Raw genomic sequence first — 19,761 nt, forward strand, 5'->3', positions numbered from 1 at the left:
ATGGGGCGGTGGGTGCTGGCGGCCGCGGCGCTGGCGGCGCTGCTCGGGGCGCTGCGGGCCGACACGCCGGCCAACTGCTCCTTCGCCGACCTGCAGGGCACCTGGGAGCTGCGCGTCTGGCGGGGCAACGCCGCCCGCGGCCGCCACAGCAACTGCTCGCAGCCGGGTGAGCGCCGCCGCCGGGGCGGGGAGCGGCGCGGAGGGGGCCCGGCGCCGGAGGCCGGGGGCGAGGGCGCTGGCGCCCGCTGAGGACGGAGGGAGGGGGCTGGGCCGCTGGGCCGGCGCCGCTGTGGCCCCCGTGCGCCTTTCCTCCCAGCTCCGTGCGCTCCCGGCCCGGCCGCTCCTGGAAGTCGGTCTGCGGCGTCGTTCTTGGGCTGGCTCTAGGCTAACGCCTCGGAGTAACTTCTGGGGTGTTACCGGCTGTGAGAGCTTGTCCAGTGAGCCTGAGAGCACTGAGAAGTAGCGACAGCGCTTCCTTTGAAGGGGTGGTGGCAGTGAGGAGCTCTTCTCTCGTTATTACCTGATAGCGTTATTTAAAAAATGATCAGTACTTTGCTTTTTTTTCCTGAATCGTCTGCTTTTAATTCGCTCAGACGAGGCAGGAGGCCGCGCTGGAGTTGGCGCCAGTGGCAGAGTTTCTTTCCAGCGCTGGCGTGGAGGAGTCTCCTGTGGCTCCTACCTGAGCCCAGATTTTTATGGGGAGGATCCTGTCAGTGCAAGCGAGGGGACTGAGTAACACAGCATCCAAGTCGGTGTAGCTGTACAGCAAGCTGCATTTAAATAAGCTGCTGTAACAGCTGCTCAGTGCTGCTGCTGTTGCTAACTCAATGTATAAATACTCTCCAGCAGTGGAAATGTAAACATGTAGTACCACTGACAGGTAAGTGAAGCCCCTGGAGTGCATTGRCTTGCTGTCTTTTACAAGGAATTTTATCCAGAAAGTATGTGTTATCYTCTTTGAATAAAATAAATGTTATGGTATGCTTTGTGCTCATTTTTTCTTATTTTTAACTATTCCATGCAACAGTTTTGTTTTGCCTATTCCTTTTATAGGAACTGTGGAAAGAAAAGTGGTTGTGAGTCTTCAGAAATTAGACRTGGCTCAGGATAGCCTAGGCAATTATGGCTTCTTCACTCTGATTTACAATCAAGGCTTTGAGCTTGTGATAAATGACTACAAATGGTTTGCCTTTTTTAAGGTAAGTTAACTTAGTGTTTTCTAGCATCACTGACCCTTACGAAAAGGGCCTGTACTCGAGCTTCTCCTTAATCACTAAAAACCATAGTAGAATGGACACTTGGTTTTCCTTGACTGTATCATTGGCCTGGCTATCCAAACAAGTGATTTAATTAATATACAGAAATAGTTGTCACTGACTGGGTAGGGAGAAGAGGGRCTGAAGAAGTATTTATATTTCACATCCAGCATGTTCTGAGGAATGTCATAAATGCCGCTGCCTTGCATTCTGGCTATGCTTAGAGTGGTTGAAYGCCTTTATGAAGCTAACTTTCCTAATGACCTGAGAAAAATATATTTTTCATTTTTCTTCTTGATGTCTTAGACCCAATTGAAACATTACTGCAAATCTTGTTTTGAGTAGTTTAATTTATAATGACGAAGATGTTGTATTTAGTAGTGTTTTAAGCCTGTCTGGTAAAGATACAGAAGGTAATGCTAGGTTTTGCTTGKTTTTTTTATCTTTCCTAAAAGCTGTTCTCAGTTACAGGAAAATCTTTTAACTGTAGAGAGGCCATCTACTCTCCTCACTAGAGATTTTCTGAGAGCTCTAAGTCTTATGCCAAAAAACTTTGTAAATCTTTAAGAAATCTTCCTGCCACTAAAATTATTTCTTTTGGGGGGGGGGGAGTAATACTGTATTTTCCAATACTTATTCATGACTTCAGACCAAGTTGAAGTCAGTGCTGATAGTCACGGGTGGACAGGAGTATCTCCCTTTTGCCAAAGAGACTGCTTATAGACATTCAGCTGGGCTTACAGGAGGTCTGGAACCTGAGGGAACTGTTATGATGAGCTGTGTTGTTCACTGCTGCATGYTGTGCTATTCAGGTGATGAAAGGGGCATTATTAACCTGGAAGGAGGCTTGAAGCTACCGCTGCAGGGTGATTTTGCTATTTGGGAGACGTRTTTTGTGTGGCAAGGCTGTTCAGACCTCAGCAGGGACTGTGAACACATACTTCTCTATTTGTTTTGTGACCTGATCTTGCATTTGTTTCGGATGACCTGGTGGTGGTCAGACTTTGTCCAAGTGTAAAATCTGAGCCTTCTCTAGGGGCAAGGGAAGTGATGAAATGACTCTTCCTTCAAACCAGCTTTCTGTGAGTCACAGCAACTATTTTCAAATTGATGTTTTCATATRTTAACAAAAGCAAACAACCACTCTACCAGGAAATTGCTAGCCGTTACTGAATAGGAATGATATTGTATGAAGCTCTTGACTTCACCGCAGCTTCCTCCTGGCCTGTTGGAGYTCATCAAGTCAAAGGAAAAGGGCATCATAGGTTGTCATTCTACAAGACTAACAGTGGTTGCTTATGTGCGCTTAGCACAGAAAACTTTTAACCTAAGAGTTCTTCTGCAAGGTAGTGACACTGAATTGTCATTGTGGGCATTCCTCATGGGATCAACAAAGGATGCAATGAAAACTCTGCACATGCTCAAAACTACTCTAGCTAGGAAGTCTTGTCTCTAAAGTTTCTCAAGCTGAGGCACCTCTGTGAGCTCCTCTACGAGGGAGAGCTTTTGTCAAGAGCTGTGATAAATTGCTGCCTCTCTGAGGGTAGCCAAGCACTACATATTTTAGTGTTCTCTATGATCTATGTCTTGTGTGCTAGCTCTGGAAGGTGGACATGAGCAAAAGTCACTGCTGTACTTGGACTCATCTTAGGAGAAAGATAACTGAACAAACATGTTGGGAATCCCCAGGTTGATATTTTACACTGAAATGCAAAGTTGCTTCACAAGCCAATAAGTTGAGCAGTTGAGGCAGATTTTGATTATCAGATTAAGCAAGTAGCTTACTCCAGAATGTAGAGTTGTTTGACACTATATYAAAGATAGTTCAGAGGCCCTGCAGGCTATACTACTGACATGCATCTGTTGTGAAATTAATCCGTGGAGGTTCAGTGCTGTCTAAGACAAGTGACTGATAAGCACTGATCTCTTTACCAGTATTCATAAGTACAGAGAAATGCGTTGATATGCAAGAGTACTATTTAATAATATACCAAAACTGCATCATAGAATAATACATTTTGGAGAAAACTTCTGGAGATCATCTAATCCAATTTACCACTCAAAACAGAGTGAGTCAAATATATGCCTGAGCTGCAGAAATGCAGGATACCTTGCTWGTCACTGTCATGGATGTCATGAAATCCTCCTCGTTTTCAGGTAAATGGATTCATCATTAGTTTTGCAGTTGCTATTGAAAAACATCAAGCTTGTTTRGCTCACAGATTAGTAGCAGGGATTCCATCAACAAGGCATGTTTGAATTAAAGGCATCTTTCCTTAAAGATCACAGCAAGGATTACAGCCCGAGTCAGTTATCTTCTGTAAAGTCTCTCACTTTTACTTGTGCTGTAAAGGAGATCACAGATTATGAAGTTGCAAGTATAATGGCTGAGAAGCACAAGGAAATGTTCCAGGGTGCCTTCACCCTACCCCCACTCTGCAAACAGCTAGTTGACTTTGTTAGGCAAGAATTTGCAATGCTGTTCATCTGTAAAACAGTTTATTTCACAACACTCATAGAGGGAAAGAAATGATTCCTTATAAACTGCCTGGCCTTGTGACGTGTTTAAATATGCACATCAGTTTGCTTGTAGTCCAGTAAATAGTGGGTTACATTTGAAACTGAACTACAAAATACATAGTCCTAACATAAACTGTCAATGTGGTTCCCTCAGAACCAAATGCCATAAGCACTGTTCTAGGACCTGTTCCACTGTCGTCTTCTATAAACATTCTTGGGGGGAAAAAATAATACATTCATCTCAATGCATGCTTCAGAGGATTTTTGAAGAACTATCGATAGCCTGTTGTCTAATATACTTAAAGGTSGAATTGGTAGGAGTAATTTCCTTATAGCAGACTTCATGTGCTTAGTGTTGGTCATAATCTAGAAGCCCTTGGAGTAGAATAGGGTGAACAAGAATTCTAATTAGAAAGGGCTCTATGTATGCTYGCCTGGAAAATGAGCAAGAAGAAAACACAAAAGCAGGCTTACAGAATCTCGCATAGCCTAAAGTGCTGTTTAGTATGTCRAAAGTCGTTAAAGAATGTTTCTCTGGAATTCATGGAAAGGAAGAATTATCATCTCTGCCAGCACCGTCCAGGTGAGGTGAGCATGAAGGTACTGAACTAATATTTCATATGGAGACATTGGCTATCATATTGCTACTTCTTGAAGTCCTTAATATTACTCTGAAATAATTTTCCTGTGTGAACACTGAATTTTGGCTTGTCAGGAAGGTATTCATTGCTCAAGCTGCCACTCATAAATTTCCAATTCTGTTTATGTTGCACTAAGGGTAAATTATGTGGCTAAAACTTCATCATACTGTCAGGGCACAAGAACATCCTGATTTACCTACTATGATGCTTTAACACTTTCTTCAGACACTGCAACTGAACAGAAGCAAAGCTACTAGGCTAAATGAACAGGAGTATTTTAGACAATATAATAGTTTCTGTGCTCCCAGTGTAAAGGGTCAACTGATACTAACTGAACTGGCAATATATTTTTGTTTAAAGAATCAGGGTATTGATTACTAATACGAATGCTGTGGGCTTGTCTAAACTGTGGCTTTAACAGAGTCACTGTGCTTTGTGGATGTAGATAGAGCCTGTTTGATCCAAAAAAAAAAAAAAAGTTGAAATCTGGATTAATAGTCTTTGGTTCCTGCAACTTACTTACCAGTCRCTCACTGAAATTTTCTTAGGACCTCACTGACCTTACAAGTTACTTGTTCTTACACCTGGGGACTTGGGAAAATGACTTCCTGCACCAAAGGAATGGATTGGGTGAGCTTGTTGATAGGGTTTTTTTTCCTCCTAAGTTTGCTTTAATAATGTGAATAATCCCTATCAGTTTGTTTATCTCTAATTGCTTTTTAACATAGACTTGTCTCTCGGTTCCAGAAGTCCAATACAGTATCCTACTTTATGCTTACATTGCTGTTGCCTATAACAAGTACTGTAACAAGGCTGTAATAAGTACTCTGCTCAGTGTTTGGTTTGCATCCCTAAAAAACAACCTGGTTGCTGTTCGCCAGCTTGCTCCTGCTTCTTATTTACTRTGTGCCACCTAAATATCACTAGATTATATGTGGGTATAAATCAAGTATACTGACTGTTGGCAGRAGCTTGAGTGTTTGAGAGACATGGAGCTACCGGACAGAGTCCAGCGTAGGGCTACAAAGATGATCAGAGGGCTAGAGCACCTGCCCTACGAGGAACGGCTGCGAGAGCTGGGCCTGTTCAGCCTGGGGAAGAGAAGACTGAGGGGGGATCTTATCAATGTGTACAAGTACCTGAAGGGAGGATGTCAAGGGGATGGGGACAAACTCTTTTCAGTTGTCCCATGTGACAGGACAAGAGGCAATGGGCAGAAATTGAAGCACAGGAAGTTCTGCCTGACCGTGAGGAGGAATTTCTTCGCTGTGAGAGTGACGGAGCCCTGGACCAGGTTGCCCAGAGAGGTTGTGGAGTCTCCTTCTCTGGAGAGATTCAAAACCTGCCTGGRTGCAACCCTATCTAACATGTTCTAGGTGACCCTACTTGAGCAGGGAGGTTGGACGAGATGATCTCCAGAGGCCCCTTCCAACCTCAGCCGTTCTGTGATTCTCTGTGATGGATGTTCTAAGGATTCTGTAGGCTTAAGCRTGATAGAAAACTTAAGTTTTCCTTTCCCTGTGATGGCAAAAGAAATAGTAACAACATAGCATAAGAAGCTAGAGTGAGGCTGAAAGGAAGGTTGAGGCTAACATCTCAATTATTTGATATGTCTGTAGTATTTAATGTAAAACTACTGCTTTGGAGAGTAATTATCTTATTTACAAAAACAGAAGCCAAAAAAAAAAAGCCCTAAAAACAAATTACTGTTTGTCCCCTAAGTTAAGCGATGCTCTTTCTGACTTTGGAGATGTTCTCTAGCAAAAAACACGAAGTTTGTCATTTTTGCACATTACTACTACTCCACATAAAAGACAGAATTAGATTGTAGAGCATTCCACTACTCGAGTTACAGAACTTTTCCAGACTAGCTTGGTGACATCTCCCTCTTGCTCTTCCTCTTCCCTAACAGACCCAAACCTGGCTACAACTAAGGACTTCCTTGCTGAAATAACCAACCTTGACAATGGACAGTAGTCAAKGTATAGAATTGAAGATGTTCTAAAAAGAACCTCAATGTATTTTATGCAGAGTTGTTAATGGTATTTAATCCTGCTAATCAATTAGAAGTTAATTTCAAGTCTTATAGTAGTTGAACTCAGCTAACAATATGCATCTGCTGTTTCCTTCCCTAAAGTGTAAATGTTAAAGCATAAACCACTATATTGCAGAATATGTCCTTGAACAAAGGAAATGCATCTATAATTGACATTTGCTTACATTTTATATGAGGTAGCAAGATGCAGTAACTTCTTCTGATGATCTTATCTACTATATTTTTGAACTGCAGACAGAAGTCTGCAATCCTATTCTAATTAAGGATGTGCTTCCCATATTAAAATGCATAAGCACACTTGTAAACTTAATAGCAAATGAGAGGCAACTCTTTCCATCAGGTTTAATGTATATGGTAGTCCCTGCTCCTAGAACTTGAATTGGCTTAAATYAAGAACAGTGGATATAGAAGGATGATGGGATGGCAGCTGCTGTAGATAGCRTTGCTGAGTCTCTGTTAAATTTGTGTCCAATAAGATTTTTGTGCTTTCTTGCTTACTTTGAGATTACAAATGTAAAGAAAGCTTCAAAAAGTGATTCCTCTTAATGAAGCTGAAGGTGCAATTAGATTACTTTATGATGTCCTACATAGGAAAGACTTTGGTACAATTTACTGTATCAAAAAACAAAAAAAAAGAACATGTCTAGATTAGGTACATGTAACTTGTGTGTGTGTTTTCCTTCCTTTTTTAAAGTTAGTGTTGGAATTACTTGGCTAAATTTTGGAATTAGACAAARTCAGATGAGATGATGTCAGACTTAAAAGTAAACAATTGCAGTAGGCTTCAAAGTTAATATTTTCAAGTCTCAGAACTTGAACTGTAAAAGTAGTTTRGGTTCCTTCAGGAGTTGTTCCAGATTGGTCAGGTGGTTGGATTAACTGCTATAGATGTCAGCAGTGGCTGATGAAACTCTTACAYATGGCTTGGCCACGGTGGTCCTTTATTGCTTTAAAGATTGAAACCATTGAAACCAGTTGTAAGACTCTAACCACTGAGGAAATGCATGCAGCAGTTGTGCAGCAGTCACAGCTCTGTGGCAGTGGCCCTCCATGGAGGGAGGCTGCTTTGCAGTGCACAGACATGGTCATGTGCTGCCAGCTCTGCAGTCTTCATTCAGTCTGACATATTAATGCAAAACCACTTGAGTCAAGTAATGGTGTCACACTGAGTTGATGYGGCTGATGTGTTAGTTAGGTGTGTTATTTGGGGAGGCAGATCACTTGAGGMAGGTACAGTTGGACTTGTCAGAAGACCTAATCTGCCAGAGCCCTTCTCTGATCTCAGGAAGAAGTGTTGCATGTGGTTTTCATGCTGAAATATTGATTTGATTCTGTGTCCTCTGGTAGCAAGCAGTCTGTAYCTGAGTGTCATTTTTGTAGCAACAATTACTTCTTCGTTTCGTGATCCTATTTTAGTTCCTCTAACATGTGACTTGCTAGGCAGTAAACAAACTTACAGAAATTAAGCATAAGGGATTTTTTCAGGAGTTTTGAGGGGCGGGGGGTATCTCCACTACWCATCTACCAAGATGATCAGAGGGCTGAAGCACCTGCTGGAGCACTTGCCCTACGAGGAAAGGCTGCGAGAGCTGGGCCTCTTCAGCCTGGGGAAGAGAAGACTGAGGGTGCATGTTATCAATGTGTATAAGTACCTGAAGGGAGGGTGTCAAGSGGACGGGGACAAACTCTTTTCAGTTGTCCCGTGTGACAGGACAAGAGGCAATGGCAAAAATTGAAGCACAGGAAGTTCCCCCTGAGCGTGTGGGGGAATTTCTTCCCTGTGAGAGTGACGGAGCACTGGACCAGGTTGCCCAGAGAGGTTGTGGAGTCTCCTTCTCTGGAGATCTTCAAGGCCTGCCTGGATGCAACCCTGTCTAACATGCCTAGGTGMCCCTGCTTGAGCAGGGAGGTTGGACTAGATGATCTCKGGWGGTCCCTTCCAACCTTACTGATTCTATGATTCTTCTCTACATCTCAATTAGAAGTCATGGACAGGGTGTGGGAAGCAAATTGTGACTTTATGGACATAATTTCCAGTTAGTGGTTGAAAAAGGCTCTCAGAGTTCCCRTTTCCTTCATCTAGATGTCATTAATAGGCTACAGTCTTAAAGTCCTCATGTCTTCCTTTTAAAGCCAATTCAGTAACATTATACTGTCTATCAGTCTACAAAAAGATAGCTGCAGAAGACTTGGGGGTCACTTGAATTAGGTTGCTATAYGGACAGCCTGAAAATGATTTTTTGCTCTTTGCCCTTTGCTTATTTATCTTAAAGTATTGCCCCTGAATGCCTCCCTCACAGTTCAGTTTGTGTGTTTGAATGGGCAGAACACAAGAAGCTTACTGAATTCACTTCCCCCCAAAATAGGTTGTAAAACTTGTGTAAATAGTGTTCTGGTTATTGACATCTTAAGAAAAGTGCTAAATGCCCAGAAAAGGGAGAGGAAGTTTCTTGGAAAAAAAGGCAAGTTGTGGTTTGAATTTGCTGCGTAGCAGGTAGTTCATTACCCATTTTTCCATAAATGTAAGTCACAAGTCTGTTACCCTTGTTATGAATGAATACAGTCTCTCGCTCTAGGCAGGATCTGCCTCTGAATGTTTCAGGAAGCAGACCTATTGAGTATTGAGTATTCAAATTCAAGGCCAATACAGATCAATAAAGGCTGTGCTTGGTCTTGTTTTAAACTCTGGCGGCTTTTGGAAAAGACCTTGAAAAAGGTGTTCGTTTACACTGACGTGGAACCAAATGACTTATTAATCTAAAGTCGTTAATTTTTTTTTGCTCTTGATAGTGTCTGGATTTTTAACACTGCTGTTGTAAAAATGGACATTGTCCTTGGTATTTGGATGATTGTAGTTCTTTCCTGCATGGCRCAAACTTTTATCCAGTTGGATGTCTTTTATATTTTGCCTGGAAAGCAGCTGCTTAACCAACCTGATAGTTAATACCAATATTAATGCACGCGTTGTTACTAAAAGGGTAAGCCACAACCTGATCGTCATCTTGTAGCAAGTTGATAAAGATCAGTTTCTTTTATCTGATTAACGTTTTCTTAATGCTTCTTTGTTTTGAACTTGAGCATGGTGCCAGTTGAGCTAGAGGCCACTTCCTCTGAAATGCAGACCACGAAACARCTGGGTGGGGTAAGGACTACTGCTRTGCTAGCAAATGCATCTATTCAACACAAGCATCACCGCTTTACATTGCAGTACAAAAAGGAAGGCCAGAATGTAACCAGCTACTGTAATGAGACTCTACCAGGATGGGTACATGATGTACTTGGCCGCAATTGGGCTTGTTTCAGCGGGCAGAAGATTTCTTCATCTCCATCAGATGTTCATACAAATCAGCTGCCTTTCCGGAGGCCCAAGGGAAGGTAAACCAACAGATAAGTAGTCTGTCACTGAAATCAAACATTTGGTAATCCTGCTTTAGGGTTCAGCCTAAACCATGCAGACCAGTTTTTGACTAGGCAAACAAAGTTAATGACTTTGTACTTTACTTGTGTTACGTAAAWGAGACTAGATATCCTACACTGTGAGAGCAAGCTCTTCAGAGCTGTAATGAATAGTATTACTGGTAGTGTTGGGGGTTGACTTGAACACCCAAAGACAGAGGAGGATGTGCCTGTTTCTTCAGTCTGTGGTTTCCAGCAGTTTCTGTTAAAAGTCTAGTTCAAATCTGGTATGTCTAAAGGAGATGATTGTATCCTTGTAGATAAGGCTTATTCAAATATCAGGAGCCTTGCCTTGAGTCTGGTTATTGCATATCTCTTTATCAGTACCTACCATAAAACTCAGAATTAGTGATGTTGACAAATGCTTTCTCCATACTTAGTTTGGAGAGYGACTGAAGTCTTTCTCTTAATTATTTTGTTTGATTTCATTTACAGACTTTCAAGCAGACGTTACGTACACAACTTTGACTTCATAAATGCTATCAACAGTCTCCAGAAATCCTGGAGAGCAACACGATACAAGGAATACGAGAACCTTGCCTTGGAAGAGCTAACCAGAAGAGCTGGGGGTCTCTATTCCAGAGCTCCAAGGTATTAAGGCCTCTTGCTTTGCTCTAGATCTCCACTYGCTGCTGCAAAGAATCTGCTGTTTGTGCTGGCTCTTCCTGGCTGGGTTTTTGGCTTGTAGTTCAGATGTATAGTCATGTTGCAAGCTATTCTGGCTCATTTTCATGAAGTATCAACATATTTCTCAGTCTGAACAACTATCTGTGGTCTMAAGCAGTTGATCCAAATGGGATTGTTCATCTTTTCATCATACATGCAGTGAAGAGATGGGGACAGTCTCAGCTCCCATCTTGCACACCGATCTACCCATTAGTTACTTGCCATAGCTGTGATTTTTTTTTTGTTTCAGTTAGCTCATATTTTCAGTTAAAAAGCAGTGAAGCACATTCCCTTCTTAAATATGAACAGTGAAGGTCTTCTGAGGGAAGTCCTTTGTTACTATGGCAACTTACCTTGCTTGTGACCAGAGTCCTTCTCTGTCTGCAGCRGAATGATATCTCAGCTGCTTTAATGAAGTAGTGTGAAGTAGCCCTGAAAGATCGTTCAGGGTCTTGGAGACAATGGGAATGAGGATGGGATGTGTGCATGATCCTCCTTTACATCATTAGTCTGAGAACTGAGAGTTCTTTTATCTAAAATTTCCCCTCTTGAAATCAGTTTTACTTATGTGGTATTTTACTTCCCTTCCCCACCCCCATCTATTTTGATACTGCTTTGGGTAGGAATGCCACTGATTTTTTCCAAACGGTGACAATTGTATATCTGCAAAACGAAGTCTTGTAATAAAAACACTAATCTGCATGAGAGTATTGTACAAGCTATCATGGCTTCATCCTACAGACAAATCTCTATAAAGGTACGGTGTTAAATACAGAAATCCRTTTGGAAACTGTTGCACTGTGCAGTGCCATGATGATATTTTGTACCTCCCTCTAATACTTTATGAACAGACAGTATGGCCTGGTGTCTGTAAATGGCACTTGACACATGACATGGAACAAGAATTGGGTCATGTGAATGGTTAACATAGGACGCTTCTGACTTGCTGATGCATATGAGCATTGCTTGGCTGCAAATGGTAAATGAGGATGAGTAGCATTCAGAAGTGTTTGAACAGTTAKAGTAAAGCTTGCTCTAGGGAAATCCCTGGGGAAGTGGAACTACAGTTATTGAAGTGTTGATATAAACCATGTTGCTGTCTGTGTCTGCAATTAAACAGTCTGCAGTTGCTGTCAGTGCATGCTGCCAAGGCAAGGTACCTTCTGCAGCCATAGATACCCTGCATACCTCGTGCTAGCRGAGATGTAAAATAGCTCTTGCAGAGCTGCTCTGCTACAGTCAGTGAGTTACCTCAGCACTTCAAATTAATTCAAAAGTATTTTGACCTAACCAGTTTACGGATACTTCATTATATAGATCCGTCTTGGAGGGATTTGAATAGGTCTTGCATCCTGCTGAAACTAATCTCTTGAGACTGACACCCACTTAGCACAGATGGAGACTATTTGAAATTGCGTAGCATGAACTAAGCAACCAATGGAAGACAAGATGACAACTGAGTGTTTCTGTGATTTGCTTCCTTCCCTGGTATGTAATATGTTACTCAAAGTRTTTTCTCCTTTTTAGACCAAAGCCTGCACCCCTAACACCTGAGTTRCTCGAAAAAGCTTCAAACTTACCAGAATCCTGGGACTGGAGAAATGTGAATGGTGTCAATTATGTCAGCCCTATTCGGAATCAAGGTAGAAATTCAAAACTTTAAATGAGATTCTCTAGGGCTCCTTTGATGTAATCTGTAACTTGCTGTTGACACAAAGGCATGACACTTGTGTGGTGTCATGCTGTTGACAGATTGCACCTTTGCTGGGTACACCCTGTGGAAACCAGGTGGGGTTCTGGCTGACAATTCCATGYCAAAATAGAAAGTAGTACTGGGTTACACAAATAGCCACGTCCTTTACTGGACTAAAAGCTAATTACTGTAGTGCTCTACATACAGCCATTAAATTTTGTCCAAACAGTCTCAGTCATGGCTGTCTGCAGACTGTCAGAACTGATGTATAGTTAATTCTTCCACTAATTCCTGCTGATAACAAATTATCGTGTAGCTTTAAACCATTTTCATGGGTTTCTTTTTTATACTGTCCGCAAATTTTATTACTCCAATAACTTCAGGCCTTAAATGACTAATTGCAAGAAGAGGTGTCAGGTACTGTGAAGAGAGTATATACAGGTAGCTACTTTCCAAAAACATTTTTTCCTTTCTCTTACACTAGGCTCAAAGTAGACTTAAGGATATTATTTTGGTGTATGTTTGTATTCCATAGATGAGTGCTATTACAGCATATGGTGTAAGAAATAACTGTTCCACCTCAGAATCAGCTGACTCCATCMTAGAAGCCAGGAATGGACTCAGCTAATACATCCCTTCTCTTTTCCACCACTTCCAAATAAATTTGCCTCTTCTGATAGCTTTCCAGCTTCAGTCAGACTGCCAACCTTGGAGGGGGTTGGAACGTAGTGTTAGTGGCAGGAAATAAGTGGGAGGGAACACCTTAAATCATTGGTCTCGGTTAGGGCTTTGCTCTTCTGTCAAAATCTGCCAGGTGGATTTTTTGGTAGAAGAAAAGGCATAGGAGGGCTATAGGAGTTGTGGCTCACAAGCTGTCATATCACTTCACATCATGAAAGATGGCAGCAAAAAATTATATAGTTCTACATAGGTATAGATCCTGGACCTGTACTTTTCTTCTGRTGTGAACTGTCAATTTCAATGGCTGTTTTACCCTTCTCAGACTAAGGGAATAGTTGGTCCCAAATTTCCCTTTCTTCATATCATTGCTTCAAGAGCTCTCTAAATGAGTAATGATATGCTGCTTCCAGTAATAAAGCTGCCTAATGTTTTTGTATAATCTGAGAATCCATGCTGAATATGTTAAATGTCTACAGAGTGTGCATTCTGCTTAGGTTCTGTCTTGGATTTCTATCTCTCCAGAAAACCCAAAGCTGATTTTAAGCAATCTTGCTTACTGTAGCTTGTGTGATTTGTTGAGGCACTGGATATTGATGCTCCATTAAAATGATGGGATAGATACTTTTAGTTATACATCATTAAAATCATTAGATGACTAATTAGAAAATGCCATGGGGAAGAAGGCTGTAAACAATACAATGCAAGTTGCCTGGGACATGTGGTAAGAATTGTATGAATTGGAAGATGATGATTTCACAGACTTTTTGCATCCTTGTGGAGTTACTAATCTTTAATATTTAAAGAGAAATTTGGCATCTGAAGTGGACAAGAACTACAAAGAATGTATATTTTCCCTTTAAAATAACTTGAGAGATAGTTGAAAACAACTGCAGTTGTATGAAAACTACTATATTTTACTGAAACATGTTAGGATCCCTGCTGGCATTTCCTATAGTCAGGAAAGSAAAAACTTACATTCTTAGGTCATTCACAGTGCAGTAACTGCATTACAGTAAAGTAAGCCTCAGAACCAGAAGGAAGCAGAGTAAAGAAGCTCTGGGCTTTCTCTGAGACAAAAGTAYGTTCTTCGAAGATACAGACTTGTATCTTATTGCTTATCAACTTAACTGGGGGGAGAGGACGGGAACTTTCATTAGCCTTACAGTAAGTTCTATTCCAACTACTTCTGACTCCTRCAAGCTTTCTCTGCAGATCAAGGCAGGTAGAAAGCCTGGACAGCTGGTTGTTCTGTAGGTGCTCTGTGTCTTATCACTCCGCATAATATAATGGTATTTTCCTACAGAGTCAGTTGAATCTAGTGCTGCTGAAGCTTTCATTGACTCTAGAATAGCATTTGTGGGAAGCCACAGAAATACAACTGCTCTAGCAATTATACTGGTTCTCTGTTGATAATTAAAATGTGATTGYCACATTGAAAGCCTCTTGTGTACCATGGTGGTGACTGTAAAGACATCCCAACGTGTTAATTGATTTCAGAACGCAAAGGTTGCTTTTAATTGTACTTTTTGGTATTTTTTGCACATAATGCAAAGTTTTCTGTGGCATAGCTAATCTCAGATGCCAAGTGGGAGGTGCATTTTGCTGCTTCATTCAGCCCTGCTGAGCAAAGTATTCATGTTCAAGCTATTTTTGCACCTTTTCTTCAGAGATGCATCTAACTGAGTGAAGGTGCAATTTCAGAGTTCTGCTTTTCTAATAGCTCTGGTTTTATACACCTTCACAGTTCAGTAAAAGTATTTTGTTCAAGCCTCCCTCCTTTTCATAGCTCTGCAGTATTTGACTTACCTGCTGTCAGGGAACCTGCTGTCAGGGAAACAAAAGGAAGTCGGGCACCTTGGTGGCAATCAGTAGATAAAATAGGACCTCATCTAAGTAATTGTCCTTCCCTGTGATACTTATCATTCCACTTTAAAAGATTCTAAATGTGTTCCTGGAAGTTCCCAGGAAGTGAATGTGTTCCTGGAAGTTCCCAGGAAGTGAAGAGGCCTAAAACTAAGAAGCAATGGCACATCTTGTCCCAAGCGTAAGAGGAGTCAGGAGTAAGCTCACTATCAGACAACAGAAGGGAAGTTGCCTCTGAAAAGCTAGTGTACAATTACATACCCTTGCAAAGTGAGGGGAATAGGGATGAACCCACTACATCATACCAAATATTTGTACTGCTAGATCTTGAGTTATTTTAAAAAGCAGTTGCATAAGTAGAATATTATTTTTTTAGTTGTAAATTACAACATTAAATCCACTAGTAAGTTGAAATTACATAGAACAATATTACAGCGTTAATTTAAAATAGTTCGTTGCCTCTTATCAGCTTTGTTCTGTAAAAGGTATAATCTGAGGCAGAAAGTTTTGAGCCTTCTGTGCTCTGTACCTGCAGGTTCATTCTGAAGAAGTAGCATAACTGTTAAGTGATACAACTAAGATATATTGAAGAGCCATATAATCTCTTATTCTGAAATATAAACTCAGTATTACTTAAAAAGCTGCTAAAATGATGTATTTTAAATAGGATTACCTACATGCTTAAAAGTTAGTACATATTTAAAGATTTTTTTCTCAATCATTGTCTAACTTCCAATTGCTGAAAGCTGGTATGGCAGACTTAGATTCTTTACAGTGGACTTCTATATTTGCATCTGTATGGAGGTGACCTTACCTTACTTACATTACTGACTGCTCTTCATGGTTGTGTTTTTTCTTCTTCTTTTTCTTCTTCTTTTTCTCTTCAGCTTCATGTGGCAGCTGCTATGCATTTTCTTCCATGGCTATGCTGGAAGCAAGAATACGTATCCTAACAAACAATACTCAGAAACCGATCTTTAGTCCTCAGAAGGTTGTGTCTTGCAGCCAGTATTCTCAGGGTAAGTACACTGGTAAACAAAGGTAACTTTCAATACTGATGACATTGCAGAAGGAGACAGCATCTTCAAAACTCTCATACCTCCCTTTACTGGCYTCCCCGCCCTCAGTTTATTTTTTTGTCCTAAAATGTCTGAGTGCCTCTACTTCATAATACTTTTTTTTTTCTGGAAGATTGCGAGAAACAATTCAGGAATTATCAGCACACCGTATTGTAGGGGTAGAACTGAATGAGAAGTAGAGAGCCCCACACTAAGGACTCGAACTAGATCTTAATTAGGTCTRTCTTGGGAAGTGGGAATAACTGAGAGGAGCTGGGCTGAAAAAATAGGCAAGTTGCAAAGCATGCTTGGAAAGAGTGAAACCAAGTATTCTTAAAGCATATGCAGAGGGARGAGGAACATAGCGGGAGGAAAGAGCAAAAGTAATGACTAAGGCTCTTCAAAGGACAATATGCATATTATGACAGATTTTTTACTGTGTGTAGCTGATTGCTGTAGTTGATAGGATGTCGRGAGCAAACAGATGAGGAGATGGTCCATGCATTATGATATTCCCACTATGCCTCTTGCTRTGATCAGCAAATCACAGAAAAGTTAGCTATAACCAATCTAATACAGAATATTAGGATTATATGAGTAACTGCAGTCTGTTTTCAATACTGTGTCCAAAAGTGCTCCAGAAGGTTAGAGTGGGAAAGTCTCCCATCTCAGAAGTAACTCTCCAAGGGAGTAACCAGATATTTTATTTGTTTAGGATGTGATGGTGGCTTTCCATACCTCATTGCTGGAAAGTATGTCCAAGATTTTGGCATTGTGGAAGAAGACTGCTTYCCTTACACAGCCCAAGATTCTCCATGCACTTTCAAGCACAATTGTTATCACTACTACACTTCTGAGTATCACTATGTTGGTGGTTTCTATGGAGGCTGCAATGAAGCCCTGATGAAACTTGAGCTTGTTCTGCAGGGGCCAATGGCAGTAGCCTTTGAAGTTTATAGTGATTTTATGCACTATAAAGAGGGAATCTACCATCACACTGGTCTGCAGGATGACTTCAACCCTTTTGAACTGACCAATCATGCTGTCTTGCTGGTGGGCTATGGTAAAGATCCAGAAAGTGGTGAGAAGTTCTGGATCGTGAAGAACAGCTGGGGCACCTYGTGGGGGGAGGATGGCTACTTCAGAATCCGCCGTGGCACTGATGAATGTGCAATTGAGAGCATTGCAGTGGCTGCAACTCCTATTCCAAAACTATAAATACAGAGATCCCCATCCAGTGCCTTGTCTGAGAAGCAGATTTCCGGCTGTAAAAACATACTGATTGTTGGAAGAGACTGCAGCTAACGTCTGTTCCCTGTGTTAAACAGGAGAGCTTTATKAAACTGTCTGCAACAGAGGAAGGAATTTCCTTCCTAAATGTGGACACTGGATAACTCTGCTCTAAGCATTATAGGCTTCTCTGGAGTCTGACAGTAAATCGCCTAAAATGCAATTGCCATTATAGTAACAGTGGTGATGACTATTCATTAGTTGATATAAATCTTCAGTCACCAGTTGCACTTTCTTCCRTGGACAAGCTTGAACTTTAGATCTCGTACATTATCATGCTTCTCTGTACTCTGAAAGGACACTGTAGTGCCTTACTTCTCAGAAATCAGGAAATTACTGCAATTTAGAAAGTAAGTGTGCGTAGGGGTGAGGGAGAGGGAATAAGCAATCATACTGATTAAAAGAAAACTTCTAAGGCTTTGAGTGTCTAGCGAAAGCTGCATGTCAGGCCRTTATGACCGTAAAAATTAATTCTACGTTTTAGGATGTTACTAAATGTTTCTGGTTCTGGATTTTATTGCTGTGCTTTGCAAATGATGAGTGCAGAGTTCAATAAAAGTTACCTCACTCCTGTAGGAGTTTGTACCTGTGGGAATAGTTGTTTGTTTATTTGTGACCTATCTCTGGTTTTGAACTTCTTGAAATTCTTGTCAAGAATTGCTTTAGCAGGACTTGGGCTGGTTAGGAAGGAGAATGAGAGGAGAAAAGAACTAGGAATAATCCAACTGAGGCTAAGCTTTTCATCCCAACACCAAGCAGGTTTGGTGCAAGGTTATCTAGTAGTCTTTGTTGTGGATATGGAGCAATTCATTAAGTAAATTAGTTAATTCCCCAATAATCGTGCTTAAACCTTCTGTTCATGCATTTCACATATGCAAGGTAGAAGAATGGAATTGGAAGAAGAATGGAATTGCAGTTGCAAGTAGAGAACTATTTCTTCCTAGATTAAATTTACATGCAACAGAAGACTTAGTTAATCTTCACTCTCACAGTGAAGAAATTCCCCCTCACGGTCAGGCGGAACTTCCTGTGCTTCAATTTCTGCCCGTTACCTGTCACACGGKACAACTGAAAAGAGTTTGTCCCTGTCTGCTTCACACCCTCCCTTCAGATGCTTATACACATTGATAAGATCCCCCCTCAGTCGTCTTTTGCCCAGGCTGAAGAGGCCCAGCTCTCACAGCCGTTCCTCATAGGGCAGATGCTCCAGCCCTCTGATCATCCTCATAGCCCTATGCTGGACTCTCCAGTAGCTCCATGTGTGTCTTGTCCTGGGGAGCCCAGAACTGCACCCAGGACTGGAGATGAGGCCTCCCCAGGGCTGAGGAGAGGCGCAGGATCACCTCCCTCCACCTGCTGGCAACACTCTTCCCAATGCACCCCAGGAGACCATTGGCCTTCTTGGCCACAAGGGCACATTGCTGGCTCATGCTCAACTTGTCATCCACCAGCACTCCCAGGTCCTTCTCTGCAGAGCTGCTCTCCACAAGGTCAGCCTCCAGCTTGTACTGCTGCCTAGGGTTGTTTCTCCCTAGGTGCAGGACCCTAAGCTTGCCCTTGTTGAACCTCAGGAGGTTCCTCTCTGCCCAGCTCTCCAGCCTGTCCAGGTCTCTCTGAATGGCAGCACAGCCCTCWGGTGTGTCAGCCACTCCTCCCAGCTTGGCATCATCAGCAAACTTGCAGAGGAGGCACTCTGTCCCCTCATCCAGGTCGTTGATGAAGAAGCTGAACAGGATGGGACCCAGGACTGTGCCTGGGGGACACCACTAGTCACAGGCCTCCAACTAGACTCCATGCCACTGATGATGATCCTCTGAGCTCTGCCTTTCAGCCAGTTCTCAATCCACCTCACTGTCCACTCATCTAACCCACACTTCCTGAGCTTATCAAGTAGCCATATTGACACCAGTATAAACTCACTAAGTGCAAAGCTGATCTTCTGCCTATGGTGTTYTGCAGGCTTGTCTTTCCAGTGCCATGTACTTTGAATATCCTAGGTATCGACTCTCAATGAACAGATTTTCTCATGTAGTTATGAGTTTCAGTGAATGCACTAGGTTCTTAATTTCTTTAGTATTTCTGGTATCTTCTGTAAACTAGCTTRGGAGCAAGAATGTAAGTTCAGTCATTCTTACTATTTTTATAATCCTTCAACCACTAGAAAATGGGATCTTAATTGATTTATTATCACYGAGCTATTGCTGACACTCAAGGCACTGCTAATACAAAAAGGTTAACTGTTTGTTATGCCTTGTATTGTGTTAGTGGCATGGGTTTTAAATAAGGTTGTATATTATTTTTAGAAATTCCTGCGTTTGTCTATGTTCCTGTCATTGCTTTTGTGTGGCAGCTGTACTGGTGCTAAGGTAAGGATGGGAGAGTTCTCGGAATAGTCTGCCATCGTCACAGTCCATAACAACTCCTAATTATAATCAGACCTATTTGTTTGCCTGGGTGCCTGCAGTGTGCGAGTGTCTGTGCTGCATTTTCAAGYTACACAAAGAACTATAAAGCAGTCAGCCTGTCGAAGCTATTAGTGTGGCTTATTGGCTTCTAAACTTTTGTTTGGGATTGAGGACTA

The 19,761-nt window shown here is 41.7% G+C and overlaps 1 protein-coding gene across 1 annotated transcript; it reads left to right on the forward strand.

Moving 5' to 3' along the window:
• Nucleotides 1-17,765, forward strand: CTSC (cathepsin C). Its single transcript, XM_085304369.1, has 7 exons — nucleotides 1-166; nucleotides 1,054-1,199; nucleotides 9,682-9,848; nucleotides 10,365-10,520; nucleotides 12,123-12,238; nucleotides 15,720-15,851; nucleotides 16,606-17,765. The coding sequence occupies exons 1-7, from the start codon at nucleotides 1-3 to the stop codon at nucleotides 17,106-17,108; spliced, it is 1,386 nt and encodes a 461-aa protein (XP_085160495.1). The 3' UTR covers nucleotides 17,109-17,765.
• Nucleotides 17,766-19,761: the final 1,996 nt, after the last annotated feature.

Source organism: Rhea americana, unplaced genomic scaffold (assembly GCF_003343005.1).
Source record: "Rhea americana isolate MKP2758 unplaced genomic scaffold, rheAme1 scaffold_208, whole genome shotgun sequence".
Classification (NCBI taxonomy): domain Eukaryota; kingdom Metazoa; phylum Chordata; class Aves; order Rheiformes; family Rheidae; genus Rhea; species Rhea americana.